Consider the following 14,829-nt stretch of genomic DNA (forward strand, 5'->3'; position numbering starts at 1 on the left):
TCCTTCTCACCACTGCCTTAAAAACATGTTTTTAAAGTTTACTTCTTTATACAATCTGTTAAATGTCTTTGTATTAGATACTTGTTATAATTGAGAAAAATTTATTATCAACTTATTTTGATTCGCACAAATAATTAAGGCTAAAGAATAAATATTTCTAAAAAATCTTCTTTTTAAAAATTTGGACTAAAAACCTGTATTCTTAACTATTATATCACCTTTAATTTATAATAAACTTTTATCATCCTGGGCCCAGATTTTGTAGACACTGTATATCATTTACGTATAGTTTCTTTGGTTTTTTTTTGGGGGGGGAGGGTTGTTGTTTTGTTTTTTTTGAGACAGGATTTCTCTATATGGCCTTGGCTGTCCTGGACTTGCTTTGTAGACTAGGCTGGCCTCAAACTCACAGCATTCCACCTGTCTCTGCCTCCCTGAGTGCTGGGAATAAAGGTGTGCACCTGGCTACATATAGTTTTTTTTTTTTCCTTAGTGTTTAATCAGTAAAATACAGCACAGTAAAACCTTATGTTTCTTTTGTGTTTTAAAAGGTCGGCGCAACCTAAGATTAATTATGGAATATTTGCCATATGGAAGTTTACGAGACTATCTCCAAAAACATAAAGAACGGATAGACCACAAAAAACTTCTGCAGTATACATCTCAGATATGCAAGGTACCCAACATCCTAGATGTCTGTTGTACATAAAAATGAACGTGGTGAACTAACTCAAAATTCAAGCGAACTTGTTAACTAAAAAAGAGAACTTGTATGAATACAGCCCTGTAAATTATGTTCATACAACCACTGAAAGAAAAATGTATTTTATCCATAGGGCATGGAGTATCTTGGGACAAAAAGGTATATCCACAGGGATCTGGCAACAAGGAATATATTGGTGGAAAACGAGAACAGAGTTAAAATAGGAGACTTTGGATTAACCAAAGTCTTGCCACAGGACAAAGAATACTACAAAGTAAAAGAACCAGGTGAAAGTCCCATATTCTGGTGAGTATGGTATTTTCTAGTATAATGAAGTGAAACTTTAGAGAACCTGCTTCAAGCTTTATTTTTACTGTTACTTAAAAATTTCAGTTTAGCATTGCTTCCAATAACAGCAAAATTTATCACATGCTTTGTATTGCGCTAAATGCATTTCATGTATTATCTCAGATAATCTATTTGGAAAATAAAAACTAAAGGTGGTTGTGAGCCACCTGATGTGGGTGCTGGGAATTGAACTTGGGTCCCCTGGAAGGGCAGGTTATGTTCTCAGCTGCTGAGTCATCTCTCTGGCCTCTCAGGAATCCTTGTTACAACCCATGGAGAATATATATTATTATGATTATTAGAGACACGACAGTCCTAACCTGAAAACCCCAAATCACAATGTACTGACACAGGAGACGTGTTAGGTGCTGACAGAGGAGGGAAGCTTCACTGACAGGCACGTATATAAGTAAATGTCCCTGCGTCTGAACCCTAAAGCACTTGTACTTGTCAAGCATTTCTGATGAGGTCTGCAGCTCCCTGTAAGCAGGGGGGACGTGTTATAAATGAAAGCTAAATAGCTTGCCCAAGGTGCTGTCGTGACTAATACATTGTAGTGCCTGGGACTCAAACTCAGTTTGATCCTGGTTTTTATGCTTTTAAGCTTTCTAAGCCATGATAATGTTATAACCTGGTATTAATTGAATACTGAATTTATAGCGATTTGACATTAGAAGTAATTTTGATCTTTAGTTAAAATTGTCAAGAACATTCATATTCATTTTACTTATTTAACTGTTTTATTAACATGTTAATTATCTATTATAGGCTTCATGACATTGTTCACACATTCATGGAATATATTTCAGCCACATTTACTCTCTTTGCTTCACCTTCATTCCCATCGGCTCCTTCCCATGCCCAGCCAGCTCCCATTCTGGGGTCGGTCGGTTGTTTTTATGGTGGCCCAGGGAATTTGATTAGGCTTTGTTCACAGGAACATAGTGAGGGCTTGGACTTTCCCAGCAGCTCCACCACTTAAAAATCTCTCTCAGATATTTGGGATTATTTACTGAATATAAATGTCATGGAGGGATGGGACCCCATAAGCTCCTCTTTGTTCCAATGATAGAATGTTGACAGGCCCAGTGTTATGCATATAGTCATAGCTGATCTGACTTCAAGAGGACGACAGCCGCTCTTGGCCACTAGAGACAGAAACTTCTCAGACTAACGCTGACAGCAGCACCACTGTATAGGCCTAAACATGGTTGTATAGAGAAGTTAGTTTAATGGAACAGGCCCATGTATCAAAACAACGGCAGTAGCGCCCGCAGTAGGACTGTGACTTCCTGAGCCACAGGCTTAGTTGACTGAGTTGACACTGCCGTACATGAATTGCCTTTTGTGGCCCGTGCCTTAGATCCAGTTAGAAAGTAGTTAATTGCACCCATAAAAGAGTTGCCATTATTGCACTAGTAAACATATTTTTCTGGCTGATCAGTATTGTTGCATATAGGACCCACAGTTGAGTCAGACTGTTGGTGTATTGTGTATTGTGTAACACTTTAACACTTTGTGACCACAGTGTAGTAAGATCTTAACATTCTGTCCTGCAAACTTTGTTTTTTTAATGTGTTAAACATCATTGTTTCCATTGAAATGTACTTTGGTGAAAAGTTTGGTTGGTTGGTTTGGTGTGGTTTTGGTTTTGTTTGTTTGTTTTTGAGAGTGAGCCTCACTGTATATCCCTGGCTGGCCTAAAGCTTGATATATCAGGCACACTAGTCTCAAACTCACAGAGATCTGCTGGTCTGCCTCTGGTGTGCTGGCATTAAAGACATTTGTCACCTCCCCACTGATGCAAAGTTTCAATGTGTTCATTTAGGATGCAGTTTGTCTTCTAGGAATGCCATGGTGAACATCTTTTGGTTTTATATATGTTTCCAGTAGAATTTCTAGCTTATTTCTCTGCTGAAGTAATACTTTAAAGGCAGTGTTGTTTGAATCAAAGGGTGGTGTTTAAAATTTAAAAATAGTATTACAAATAATATAACTGTCACTTTACGAATATTTTCTAAAAAATTGCCACAGTTACTTAAAGTATATAGATCAGTTTGTTACTGCTAAATTCAGGGTTTATCCATATGTCCTGGTTATGATTATTTAATGCTCTCAATATACAACATCCCAGCTATTGTGAACTATTCAGAAAGAATTTTGGTTAAAAAATTTAGAATAAATTATTTCAAAAGGAGTAAGTTATATTGATATTATGAGTGTGTTTTAAAGGAAGAGTTTTTCCTATATTTTAGAGATTTGGTGATATATTTTGCAGTAATTATGATTAAAAACATGATCATGTCAGGGATTTACTTCACTACAAGATATAGGGCTTTCTAAGTAAGATTCTGGTTACTCAAGAAACAGCCAAAAATTGACAAGTAGGACTTATGAAATTAACAAGCTTCTGTATGGGCAAGGAAATAGTCAAGTGAAAAGACATCCTACAGAATAGGAGAAAATCTTTGCTAGCTGTACATCCATCTGACAGAGAATTAATATCTAGACTATACAGAAGCCTAGCACACTAAACACCATTACAAGGGCTATAGAGTGAATGGCAGAATCACAGACTAGGTGGAGCAGTGGAACTAGAAAGAGACAGCGCCCTGCCCTGCCTGAATGTGTCCTTTCCAAAGGGATGGGAGGACATTTAAGAAATGACTAGGCATGAGGATTTAGCTCAGTGGTAGATCAGCCCTGGTTTCTGTTGTAGTTCCCCTCTCCCCATGCCCAGAGGTCTGGTGTAAGAACCCTGAGCATTGTGCTGTAAAATTTAAGGCATTATTCAGTAGACACTGTGTAATCAGCCCCTTTCTGGTGTGTTTTCATAAAGATTTATTTATTTATGTACTTTATGTATATGGGTGTTTTGTCTGTATGCACATTTACACACCAGAAGAGGGCATCAGATCCCATAGTACTACAGTTGTGAGCCACCATTTTATGGGTGCCAGGAATTGAACTCAGGATCTCTGGAAGAGCAGCCTGTGATCTTACGTACTGAGCCATCCCTCCAGGCTCAGCCTTCCTGATTCTTAAGGCATCAAGTTACATTTCTTGGTAGAAGATGCATCTCTCCCCCTATTTTTAATCTAGATTTATTTAAAAGAACAATTTAGGAATAGCAGTTCTTAGAAAAACTTTTCATTTAACATTTGATGCTGCGAAAAGAGACACGAATGAATGTGTTTGGATTTGTATTGTCCGAGGGCCAGGCTTCCTGACTTACTAGGAACGCCCATTACTTAATATGTATTATGTGCATCGCTGTCACTCATTGTTGGGGAGAATAGTATAGCAAAGCCAAAAAGGAAAGCTGTTTGGATCAGATCACAAGCTTGCAAAGACCCTATCCTAGGACTCGGTCTGGACTGTCACTCATTCCCAGCTATGACAGCAATGCATATAAAATGTCTATCAGAAGTGTGTTAGGGCCTCAGGGCCCAGTATTTTTGTTGTTACTGGTTGGATGGGCACTGTATATGACAAACTAAAGCTCCAAGAACAAAGCAGATACCCACATAAGTCATGACGCTGTGCAAACGGCATGGTAAGCCACTCCCCTCCTGAATTTAAGCTCCCAATGCCAGCTGAGTCAGTATTGCAAAGGCGCCTTCTGAAGATAGCCTCGCGCCTGCTGTGCAAATGCCTTTCTGTATCCCTTGGGTGTTTTGTCGTTTGCTGGGATTTCCCCCTTCAACATAATGAGTTGTTACGTGAAATGAGTTGTTGCATGAAATAACTTGTCTTTTAAATGACTTCCATACACTGCAGGTATGCTCCCGAATCCTTGACAGAGAGCAAATTTTCTGTGGCCTCAGATGTGTGGAGCTTTGGCGTGGTTCTGTATGAACTTTTCACATATATTGAGAAGAGTAAAAGTCCACCAGTGGTCAGTGTGCTGTTTAATTGATTAATATTCCCCCTCCAATTGCTTAACTTTTGTTTTAAGCATAAGAAAGGCATTATCCAAAGAAGAAGAATATATCTTGGGCCTATTTTAGAACTTCTTGTTACTTACTTGGAGACAATATTCAGCAATACCCAAACAAAATAGCCATAAACTTACTGAATTAAGTGTATTCACTTGTCCATTGTCTCTGACTGTAACAGAATACCCAGCACTGAATACTTCATAAAGGAAAGGGGCTGATGTAGCTCACAGTTGTGGAGACTGAAATCCAGTGTTAAGCCAAGGACCCTTTGGGTTCATTGCAGCATGGCAGATAAACAGAGGGAACTAACTGAAAAAAATATAAATAAATAAATAAAAAAGATGGCATGGAAAGGCTTGAAACTGAGAGCCAGGAGGGCCAGTATTCCTCTTACTGTGAAGCAGCCTGCTCTCAACACTCAGGAGACAAGCATTAATCTCTCTCTTTTTTTTTTTTTTTAATTTATTTATTCACTTTACATCCTGATTGCAGCCCCGCTCTTCTCTCAGTCCCCCCTCTCACACCCCACCCTCCTGTTCTCCCTGTCCTCCGCAGAGAAGGGGAAGGCCCCCATGGGCATCAGTCTACCCAGGCACATTAAGTCACTGAAGAACTAGGTATGTCCTTCCCACTGAGGCCAGACAAGGCAGCCTGGGTAGGGAACAGAATCCAAAGGGAGGTATCAGAATCAGAGAGGGCCCTTGCTCCAGAAATTGGGTAATTCACTTGAAGACCAAGCTCATATCTGCTACATATGTGCAGGGGATTTAAGACCATTCTGTGTGTGTTCTTTGGTTGGTGATTCAGTCTCTGTGTGCCCCCATGGGCCCTTGACTCTGTAGGACCTCCTTGTCCTCCTCCTCTTCATCATTGTCTTCTTCTTCTTCTTCTTCTTCTTCTTCTTCTTCTTCTTCTTCTTCTTCTTCTTCCTCCTCCTCCTCCTCCTCCTCCTCCTCCTCTTCCTCCTCCTCCTCCTTCACCTCCTCCTCTTTCTTAGATTTATTTATTTATTATGTATACTGTGTTCTGCCTGCATGTACACCTGCCCACTAGAAGATGGCATCAGATCACATTATAGATGGTTGTGAGCCACCATGTGGGTGCTGGGAATTGAGCTCAGTCCCTTTGGAAAAGCAGTTAGTGCTCTTAACCTCTGAGCCGTCTCTCCAGGTCTTCCTGTGGAGTCCTTGACCCCTAACATCATTCCCCCAACTCTTCCACAGGACTCCCCAAGCTCTGTCGCGTGTTTGGCTGTGGGTCTCTGTAAAAGTAACATTTATTCCCCTGTTTCAATTGTTGTCGCAGGCCAACTGCCTCCTTCTGCTGGCCTAGTCTTAGTCCTGGAAGCTTCTAGCCTCTGTACAATCTAACCTAGGCCTAGAATGTTTTCAGCCTCTGAGACTCACTGCTTAATAAGCTCACCCTGGGCTGGCTGGTTCAACTCAGCTGTTCTGGCTCAAACTCTTCTCCGAGATGATTTATTTAATCTGGCTTCTCTTTTTGCCTGGAATTGCTCTGCTTGGTCTCAAACTAACTCAGAAATCTGCTCTAATCTTCTGGATTCTTCTCATTTTCTGGCTTGTTCCATCTTCACCTGAGTTCTCTCTCTGCAACCCATCTCTCTATTACTGTCCTGGTAAAACTGCCTCCTCTCTCTGGAAAACTGCCTCTTAAGTAGCTTCCCTTTTCTCTCTCTTCTTGTTAGAATTGGATGTATCCTATTCTGTCAAATCTTCTCTGATTTGTCACCTTTTCTGCCACTCAATTAGACATTGCTTTCAAACATGGTAGCTTCCTTCTACAAACTAACTTTACCTTCCTTTGGGATTAAAGGCATGTACCACCATGCCTGGACCTCAGCTTTTCTTTGCCTCATATTTGCTCTATACCAGGCTGGCCCTGAACTCAGGTCTGTTTGCCTGTCTCCTGGATTAAAGTCGTGTTTGTATTCCAGCCAGATCACACAGACCTCGAAGGTCTTTGGATGTGATATCTTGCCAAAGCAGCCATGTTCTGAATGAACAGTCCTCTACAGGTCTCTGCATCTGTTCCCATCAGCTGCTGGGTGAAGCCTCTCAGGCGTTATGCTAGCCTCCTGTCTATAAGCATAGCAGACATCTAAAGAGCTCATCGTTCCGGTGCTGCCAGGGGACAGGACACCTCGTAATGGCATTTAAATTATGTTGAGTGTGCACATCTACTCTAGGAAGTATTACAAAACATAAAATAAACTTTTGGAAGTAATTTCTACTGTTCATTATAGGTTTCATCAATATAGGGAAGTATGAAAAAATAAAAATTATTTTAATGAAGTTACTCAGAGATAATCATTTGAATATTGTGACATTTTCTTTTAGGCTTATGTTTATATAAAAGCGAAACTTTAAAAGAAATGCCTATTGTTTTATAAAGTTGAGTTTTATAAGTTTCCTGTGTAGTTTGCTAATTATTACATTGTTTAATAATTTATTTTACTTTGTCAGTAATTACTTACAGCAAGTATGATTTTAATTGTCCAATAGCATCCTGTCACAAAGTTGCATATTTCTGGATAATCATCTATCATTTTTATATATAAATGTACACTTTTGTTTTTGGCTATCATGTTAGAAGAAAAGTGTGTTTGTCAGTGAGAAGTTATGAGTTAATAAATCACTATTGATTGCTTCAAAAGAAAAGCTACATCAGGTCATGGTTTTACAGCAGTGATAGGGCTGAATAATTTGTTATATTCACCATTATATTTTTAATGAAAATTACCAACCTAATATAAAAGTAGTTATATCTAGTTTATCTTAATTTTCATTTCTGTTTTTAGTGTGATATGTTTATTTACCAAGTCATTTAAAATGGCTTTGTATTACAGGAATTTATGAGAATGATTGGCAACGATAAACAAGGGCAAATGATTGTGTTCCATTTGATAGAGCTTCTGAAGAGCAACGGGAGATTGCCAAGGCCGGAGGGGTGCCCGGACGAGGTAACAATTTTTATTAATTAATTTTTTGGTTGTATGATATGTGTGTGTTATGTTAATGTGTGTCTGTTTATGTGTGAGAAAGGTGTGTGTGTGTGAGTATAGGCACACATACCACAGTGCACATTGGGATCAGAAGAAAACATTTGGGCTTGGTTCTTGCCCTCCCCCTTGCTCTTGTTTCCGCTGCTGCACTGCGCCCTCCAGGCCGGTTGGTCCTCATCATGTCCCAGGTGATTTTCTTGTCTCTGCTTCTTGTTCTGTCCTAGGAGTGTTGGAATTAAAACGAATGCTGCTGCACCTGGTTTTGTACATGGGTCCCAGAGACTGACTGTGGTTATCAAGTTTCCATGTCTAGTGCTTTTTATCCACTGAGCCATCTCCCTGACCCAACAATATTTTAATCCACAATAATCATCCATTTTCTTTTCTTGTTTTATTGAAAACATATGCAGGCTGGGCGTGGTGGCACATGCCTGTAATCCCAGCACTCAGGGAGGCAGAGGCAGGCAGATCTCTGTGAGATCGAGGCCAGCCTAGAATTCAAAATGAGTTCAGGATGGCCAAGGCTACACAGAAGAATTCTGTCTCACAATAAATAAATAAATGCCAAGACTATACAGAAAATATGCTGTCTCAAAGTAAACGAATGAATGAAAGGAAGGAAGGAAGGAGAAGGGAAAGCAACGTACGCGATGGCTGTGTTTCAAGGCCACAGCATCGTTACTGCTGTAGGCAAATGAGCTGAGATTTCCAAACTCATACCATGCTCTAACTAACATGATACTTTGGTTCGTTCTAATTGGGGTTTAACTTTTCTCTTTACAGATTTATATGATCATGACAGAGTGCTGGAACAACAATGTAAGTCAGCGCCCCTCGTTCAGAGATCTTTCACTTCGGGTGGATCAGATCCGGGACAGTATGGCTACATGAAACAGATGACCGCACTCAGAGACCAAGGAGACTCCAGAACCAGAACAAAGCTCTGAGGCCACGTTGCTGCGGCTCTGTCCACACATCCTTATCACGATGCCAGCCAGAAGAAAGTGTGAGGCTGTCTACTCAAACCTTTGGAAATTTTGTGAGTTTTTTTCATGTGCCATCTGTAAAAGACACTGCTGAAGTCTTGCAAGACGCTTGTGAAGAGCTGCATGGAGCTCACTACGCAGCATTACATCTCCTCTGGCAAAAGAGGAGAATAGGCAGTTTTCAACTCAGCTTTTTGAGAAATGAAAAAAAAAATGTAAATTTTGCAGTGTAAGAGATACACAGGACACACATGTACAGTTTTTACCATGTGGAGTGTATAATACTTGGCATCTTGTGTGATTTACATGAGGGCTGATGTTTATTAATGTTTTCTAATTTTTCCATATTTGATCTATAGTAACTTCATGATACAAATTAAAATGCTCAGAAAATTAAATAGCTTTTCTGTCTTTCTCATCTATGTTGCTCTGGAAGGGCCTGTAGTTCCATGTCACTGTAAATACTTTTCAAAGCAAAAGGAACAAGAGTATAGTTTTATTTATACAGGAAATCTTCCTAACCCTAATGAATTTTGAAATGGGACAATATTACAAAGACATAGCACAATCTATTTTCTTATTTGTTTTCCTTGTGTCTGTTTATGGTAAATATGTTTTTAAATAGAAGTGTCTCCAACTTTTCTTATGACTATAATGAATAGTATTCTTTTGTATTTTTGAGATTAATAATGCCAGAAATCCTTTCCTCCCTTGAGCTGATAACTGCCAATAGCACTGTACTTGCTGAGACTCATTATTATGCATTAAACTGAAGCATAAGCCATAACTGACTTGTAAAATGTACAAGTTCTTTAAGATGCACGGTGGGTTAGAGCATAGACTGCCACTGCATGAAGGCCTCCAAGCTCGCTGTCGCAGGTGTAAGGAAGTCGGCCCGTGGTCAGAGTCGCCAGGGGATGTGTGACGGGCGGGCGCCTCCAGAGGGAGGAGAGCACACATATCTTCAGAGTATAAGGAATTGTTATCTATGTCAGTGCTGCTCCATCTTAGACAATGTTGTGTCAAAAACAAAACAGGAGTTTTATGTGTTATTTATACAAAGTTTTAAATATTTGGTAATTTGTTTTAAAAGTTCACCATTTATACCTTATGTTTTGAGAACTGCCTGTTGGATTCATTTGAACGGATAATTATTTACTGGATGATTTGTCTTCTGGTGGGTTTTTTTTTTTTTTTTTTTTTTTGGTTGTTTGTATATTAATCCCATCAAATAGCTGACAAAGATTTTCTCCTACTCTGTAGACTATCTCTGATTTATTTTGAATTGGCTTGTGTAATTTAGGAAAGGGGACTAGTTTTAATAGTTTTCTTCCTGGGCGTTTAGTTTTATCATCATCACATGGTGAAGAGTCTTTCCCCTTAGAATATGCTTTTGGTGCCTTTCTTAAGGATCAGAATGCTGTTACTGCCTCTGATACAATTTAGAATTAGGTATTGTAACATCTCCAGTATTTGGTGGGGATTTCATTGAATCTGTTGATCACATTTGGTAATTTGGCTGTTTTCATAATAATTCTATTTTTCTCATTTCTTCAGTGCTTATAGTTTTAAGTATAGAGGACTTAAAAAATCTTTGGTTAGTTCAGTTGGCTTTGGGGGCTATTACAAGGAGATTGGTTGCTGAATTATTTTAAGCTAATTTCTTACTGGTGTATGAAATGATTTTTATGTGTTAGTCTTACATCTTGATGCTTTTCTGAGTTGTTTATTAGAGATAAAGTTCCCTTGATGAAATATTTAGGATCTTTAGAGTATTGGATCATATAATATGCACACATGTATTTTTATTTCTATTCCTTTTGTATCATTTTGTTTTCTATCTCTTGATTTATTGTTCTAGCTAAGCATTTGAGTATCGTGTGCTATACCCTTGAATAAGAGTGGGAATTGATGTCCTGTCCTAATTTATGAGTCTAGAGGAAATGCTGTTATTTTCTTCCTGTGCAGTGTAAGCTAGGAATATATTGCCTTTCACATTAAGGCAGGATCACTCTGTTTCGGACTTTTCAGCTTTTATCATGGAAAGACATTGAATTTTGTCAAAGATATTTTCTCCACCTCTTGGGTTTTTTAAAAGGGTTTTATTTTTATATGTACGAGTATTTACCTGCAAGTGTGTGTGTGTGTCTGTGTGTGTGTGTGTGTTTAAAAAGATTTTTTAATTATTTGAGAATTATATAAACTGTATTTCATCACATTTATCCTTATGTCTCTGTTTGTCGCCCTCACCTCCTTACACCTTCTCCTCTCCATAAAGTTCAATTTGTATTGCCCAGCTGCACTCGGGAACGAGGCCTGCCTGGAATATGGTTGACCTACCAGGGGCCACATTATTAAAAATGTTCTTCCTCTCTCAGCAGCTTTCAAATGCCAGTAGCTCCTCAGTTAGTAATGTAAATACCATGCTCACCTCCATGCTAGGATTTTATCTGGCTTGAGCTTATGCAAGTCTCATGTATGTTGTGATAATCACTGTGACTTTTTATGTGTGACTGCTCTGTTGTATTGGGAGAAAACTTTTCTTGGAATCATCCTCCATTTCTGGCCCTTATACTTTTTCCACCCCTCTTCCTGGGCCTTGAGGGTAGAAATGTGATATGTACATTCTGTTTAGGGCTGAATACTCAACATCATCTTATTCTGTGTATTTGGGCCAGTTGAGGATTTCTATGTTGTCATCAGTAATAAGGAAAACTTCTCATATGAGGATTGAGAGATGCACTGTTCTATGCATTTAGCAGTAAGTTATTAGAAATCATTTTAATACAATGTTCCTTTAGCAGAATAACAGTAGTATGGTCTCTTGTAGATCCTAAGACCTATCTAGCTGCATCCTCTTGGCCCCATTAATAATACCATTAATGGGTTCTAGATCCAACCCGAAAGTGGTTGATTGCTCCCATAACATTTGTGCCACTATTGCACCATTGGGTTTATCTTGTGAGGACAGTTGTTTTTGTAGTTTGTAGGGTTCACAGCAGGGTGACTCTGATGGTTGTTTTTTCTTCTGGTAGCATGGTTATCACCTTCCAAAGCTATGAAACTTGGTAAAGATAAAGCTTCCAATTGAGTATCTGCTTGATTTCTCAGTGTTCTGCCAGTCCAGTATCTGGAGTCTTTAGCAATAGGGTCTTACTGTCAAGTTCTGAAGGGTTATCCAAGAGTATTGGCAGTAGCCTATAATGCTGTTGAGGGGGGAGGGCTGTGGCGTATCTATGGGATCCCATTTGCCAATAAATTAAAAAGAAGTAACCTACTCCTGCTACTGGTTTTTTTATTTGCTGGTAGGCGGTGTCTAGTTTGGGGCGTTGTCCCTGTGGTATAGCTCTAGTAAAACTTTTTATATATAGAAGAAACAGTAGGTTTTCATATAGCTTTTTCAAAAGGCTTTAGCATTAGTTTTCTTTCTGCATATTCTTTCCTCTACCGTGTGTGTGTGTGTGTGTGTGTGTGTGTGTGTGTGTGTGTGTGTGTTTGCCTGCTTGCCTAGCCTTCTTGTCTGCCTGTCTACATTGTATCTGGTTTTGGTGTTAGAGTAATAGTGGATTATTAGAATGCATTTGGAAGATTTCATCCCTTCCTGGTTTGTAAGAATCTCACTGTAGTCCTGGCTGGCCTAAAGCTCTCTGTGTAGATCAAGCTGGCCAGAAATTCACAGAGATCTACCTGCCTTTGCCTACCAAGTGCTGGAATTAAAGACATGTGCCTCCATACCTAGCCCATACATGCCACAGTGTGCTTGTGGAGTTCAGAGGACAATGTGTAGATATCAGTTTTCTCCTTCTGCCATGTGGGTTGCAGGGATCAAACTCAGGTGGTCAGGCTTAACAGCAAGTACCCTTCACTGTGGAGCCAACTCACCAACCCTCCGATCCTTCCTTTTCTGTTTGTGAGATAATTTGGAAGGCACTAGTATTAGTTTAGGTGAGTCCACAGTTCCCAATGGACATGCCCTCTGCTTTCCTCTTTAATGACCCCCACATTTCCTACCTGTTAGTCCTATGTCCCCAGGACATACCAAGTAAAAAGTGACAGCCAGTTTCCTGAGCACACACTGATTCTTGGCTGGCTGCTTTGAAACAGAGAAGAGAATCCTTTGTGGGTTTGAGATACAAAAATGCACAGTCTGTCTTTGCATCCTAAGGTGTCTTGGTAATTATGAGCTTAAGAAGTGCAACCCACACAGGCAGAACTGCAGACCCACAGAAGAGCCTGGCACAGAGAGCAGACTGCAGCACGACGGCCACTAAAGTGAAGATTGGCAGCAGCTTGGGGTCCTGAACCTCGAACTTGCAGATAGCTCCCGAAAACAGCCTCCTCATACCCCTGTCATTGGTTGAATTCGCTATTCTGGATTGCAGGAAGAGTGGTCAGGGACCTAGTTCAGTACCCTCAAGGTGTAAGTGTTCAGATGGTCCAGCCTTCAACACTCCTCAGTGCCTCAGGTGCAGAAAGTTCTGCTTTACATGTGGAAAGGTCAGGCCCTAAAACAGCAAAGTCATGGGCTCTAACTTGGTGGATGCTCTGGGCCCGTGGCATTCTGACAGAATGAACTTTAGTCACAGCAATGACTTGACTTGTCTGATTCACTGATTCCTATAGGCCTAGTGAAGACCATCCAAAGGGAGGGAGAGACTACATCTTCACAATGAGGAATAAATACCTTATATTTCATGGTATCACTTTATTTTTTAATATTTATAGTTTTATATTTACATTTAGTTCCCCCCTCCTCTTTTTCACCCACATGTGTTTTTACATGTGTGTCCATGTATGTGGAGGCCTGAGATTGGTGTCAGGAATATTTTTCTATTATCCTTCGACTATATCATTTGAGGTAGGGTCCCTCAATCTATTCTAGAGCTTGCTGGCACAGCTAATCTGCCTAGCCAGCTTGCTCTGATGATCCTCGTCTCTGCCAACTGAGGGTAGAATTCACAGGCAGGCTGTCATGTCCATTCCTGGTGTTCTTGGTTGTACAGCAAGTGTTTTAACAACTGGGCCACCACCTCAGCCCAGATTTTATATTTTAACTTGTAACTAACTGGAGAATATTTTTATTATTTCCTTTTTCTATGTTTGAAATAGTTTTACCGCCTTTTATAAACTTAACTCACATTTTACCCCTTCTTTCTCCCTCATCTACTAAAAACAACAGGACCACTGATATCCATTGTAATAACAGTTGCTATTGTTGCTAAAGAGCAGGAGAAAGCATAGTTGTAATGGAAGACAAAGTACAGGAGGGCTCAAAATAAAACAACAGAAAGAGTAAAAAGGTAAAAACTAAAAACTAGAAGAAACATCCATCTTATACAAAAAAGGACTCAACAAATCGTTACACTTTTAAGTTGACAGTGCCTCAACAATGGAAACCATAGCTAACAGAAAAGCTTAGATGCCAGAAAAAGATTTCAGAGTCCTACTTTTAAAAAAACTCAATCTCCTTATAAAGACTCAAGCAAAGGAAAGAAACAAGGAACCCAATTCAGGGTCTAACCAAAAGGAGGGTGTGGACAATACTTTGATGCAGAAATTGAATGTAGAAATTGAAATAGAGACTCTGAAAAAGAACCAGAGATTCTGTAAATTAAGGAATCAATGAAATAAAAGCTCAGTGGAAAAGCATCAACAGAGGAGGCCAACCTGTAGAGATAAACTAATGCATTCAGACACGCATATGAAAGGAAACTGATGGACGTAACCAACACTTCCAGGAGTTGTGGGATACACTTAAGAACCCAAAGCTAACACTCCAAGGAACTGAGATACAATTTTAAAGCACCATCAGTTTATTCAGTAATATCA

The 14,829-nt window shown here is 39.6% G+C and overlaps 1 protein-coding gene across 3 annotated transcripts in view; it reads left to right on the forward strand.

Moving 5' to 3' along the window:
• The window catches only part of Jak2 (Janus kinase 2), a 64,634-nt gene extending 55,619 nt beyond the window's left edge, over nucleotides 1–9,015 (forward strand). For 2 of the 3 annotated variants that reach the window (XM_051146312.1, XM_051146311.1), the window contains exons 21-24: nucleotides 552–676; nucleotides 837–1,009; nucleotides 4,832–4,949; nucleotides 7,859–8,008. In XM_051146312.1, the coding sequence (XP_051002269.1) occupies nucleotides 552–676; nucleotides 837–1,009; nucleotides 4,832–4,949; nucleotides 7,859–7,993 (551 nt within the window). In that variant the 3' untranslated portion in view covers nucleotides 7,994–8,008. Of the gene's footprint in view, nucleotides 1–551; nucleotides 677–836; nucleotides 1,010–4,831; nucleotides 4,950–7,858; nucleotides 8,009–8,797 lie in introns of those variants that run through there. The other variant, XM_051146314.1, reaches the window with a different exon arrangement.
• The last annotated feature ends 5,814 nt before the right edge of the window (nucleotides 9,016–14,829 follow it).

Source organism: Acomys russatus, chromosome 5 (genome assembly GCF_903995435.1).
Source record: "Acomys russatus chromosome 5, mAcoRus1.1, whole genome shotgun sequence".
In the NCBI taxonomy this organism is placed as follows: Eukaryota; Metazoa; Chordata; class Mammalia; order Rodentia; family Muridae; genus Acomys; species Acomys russatus.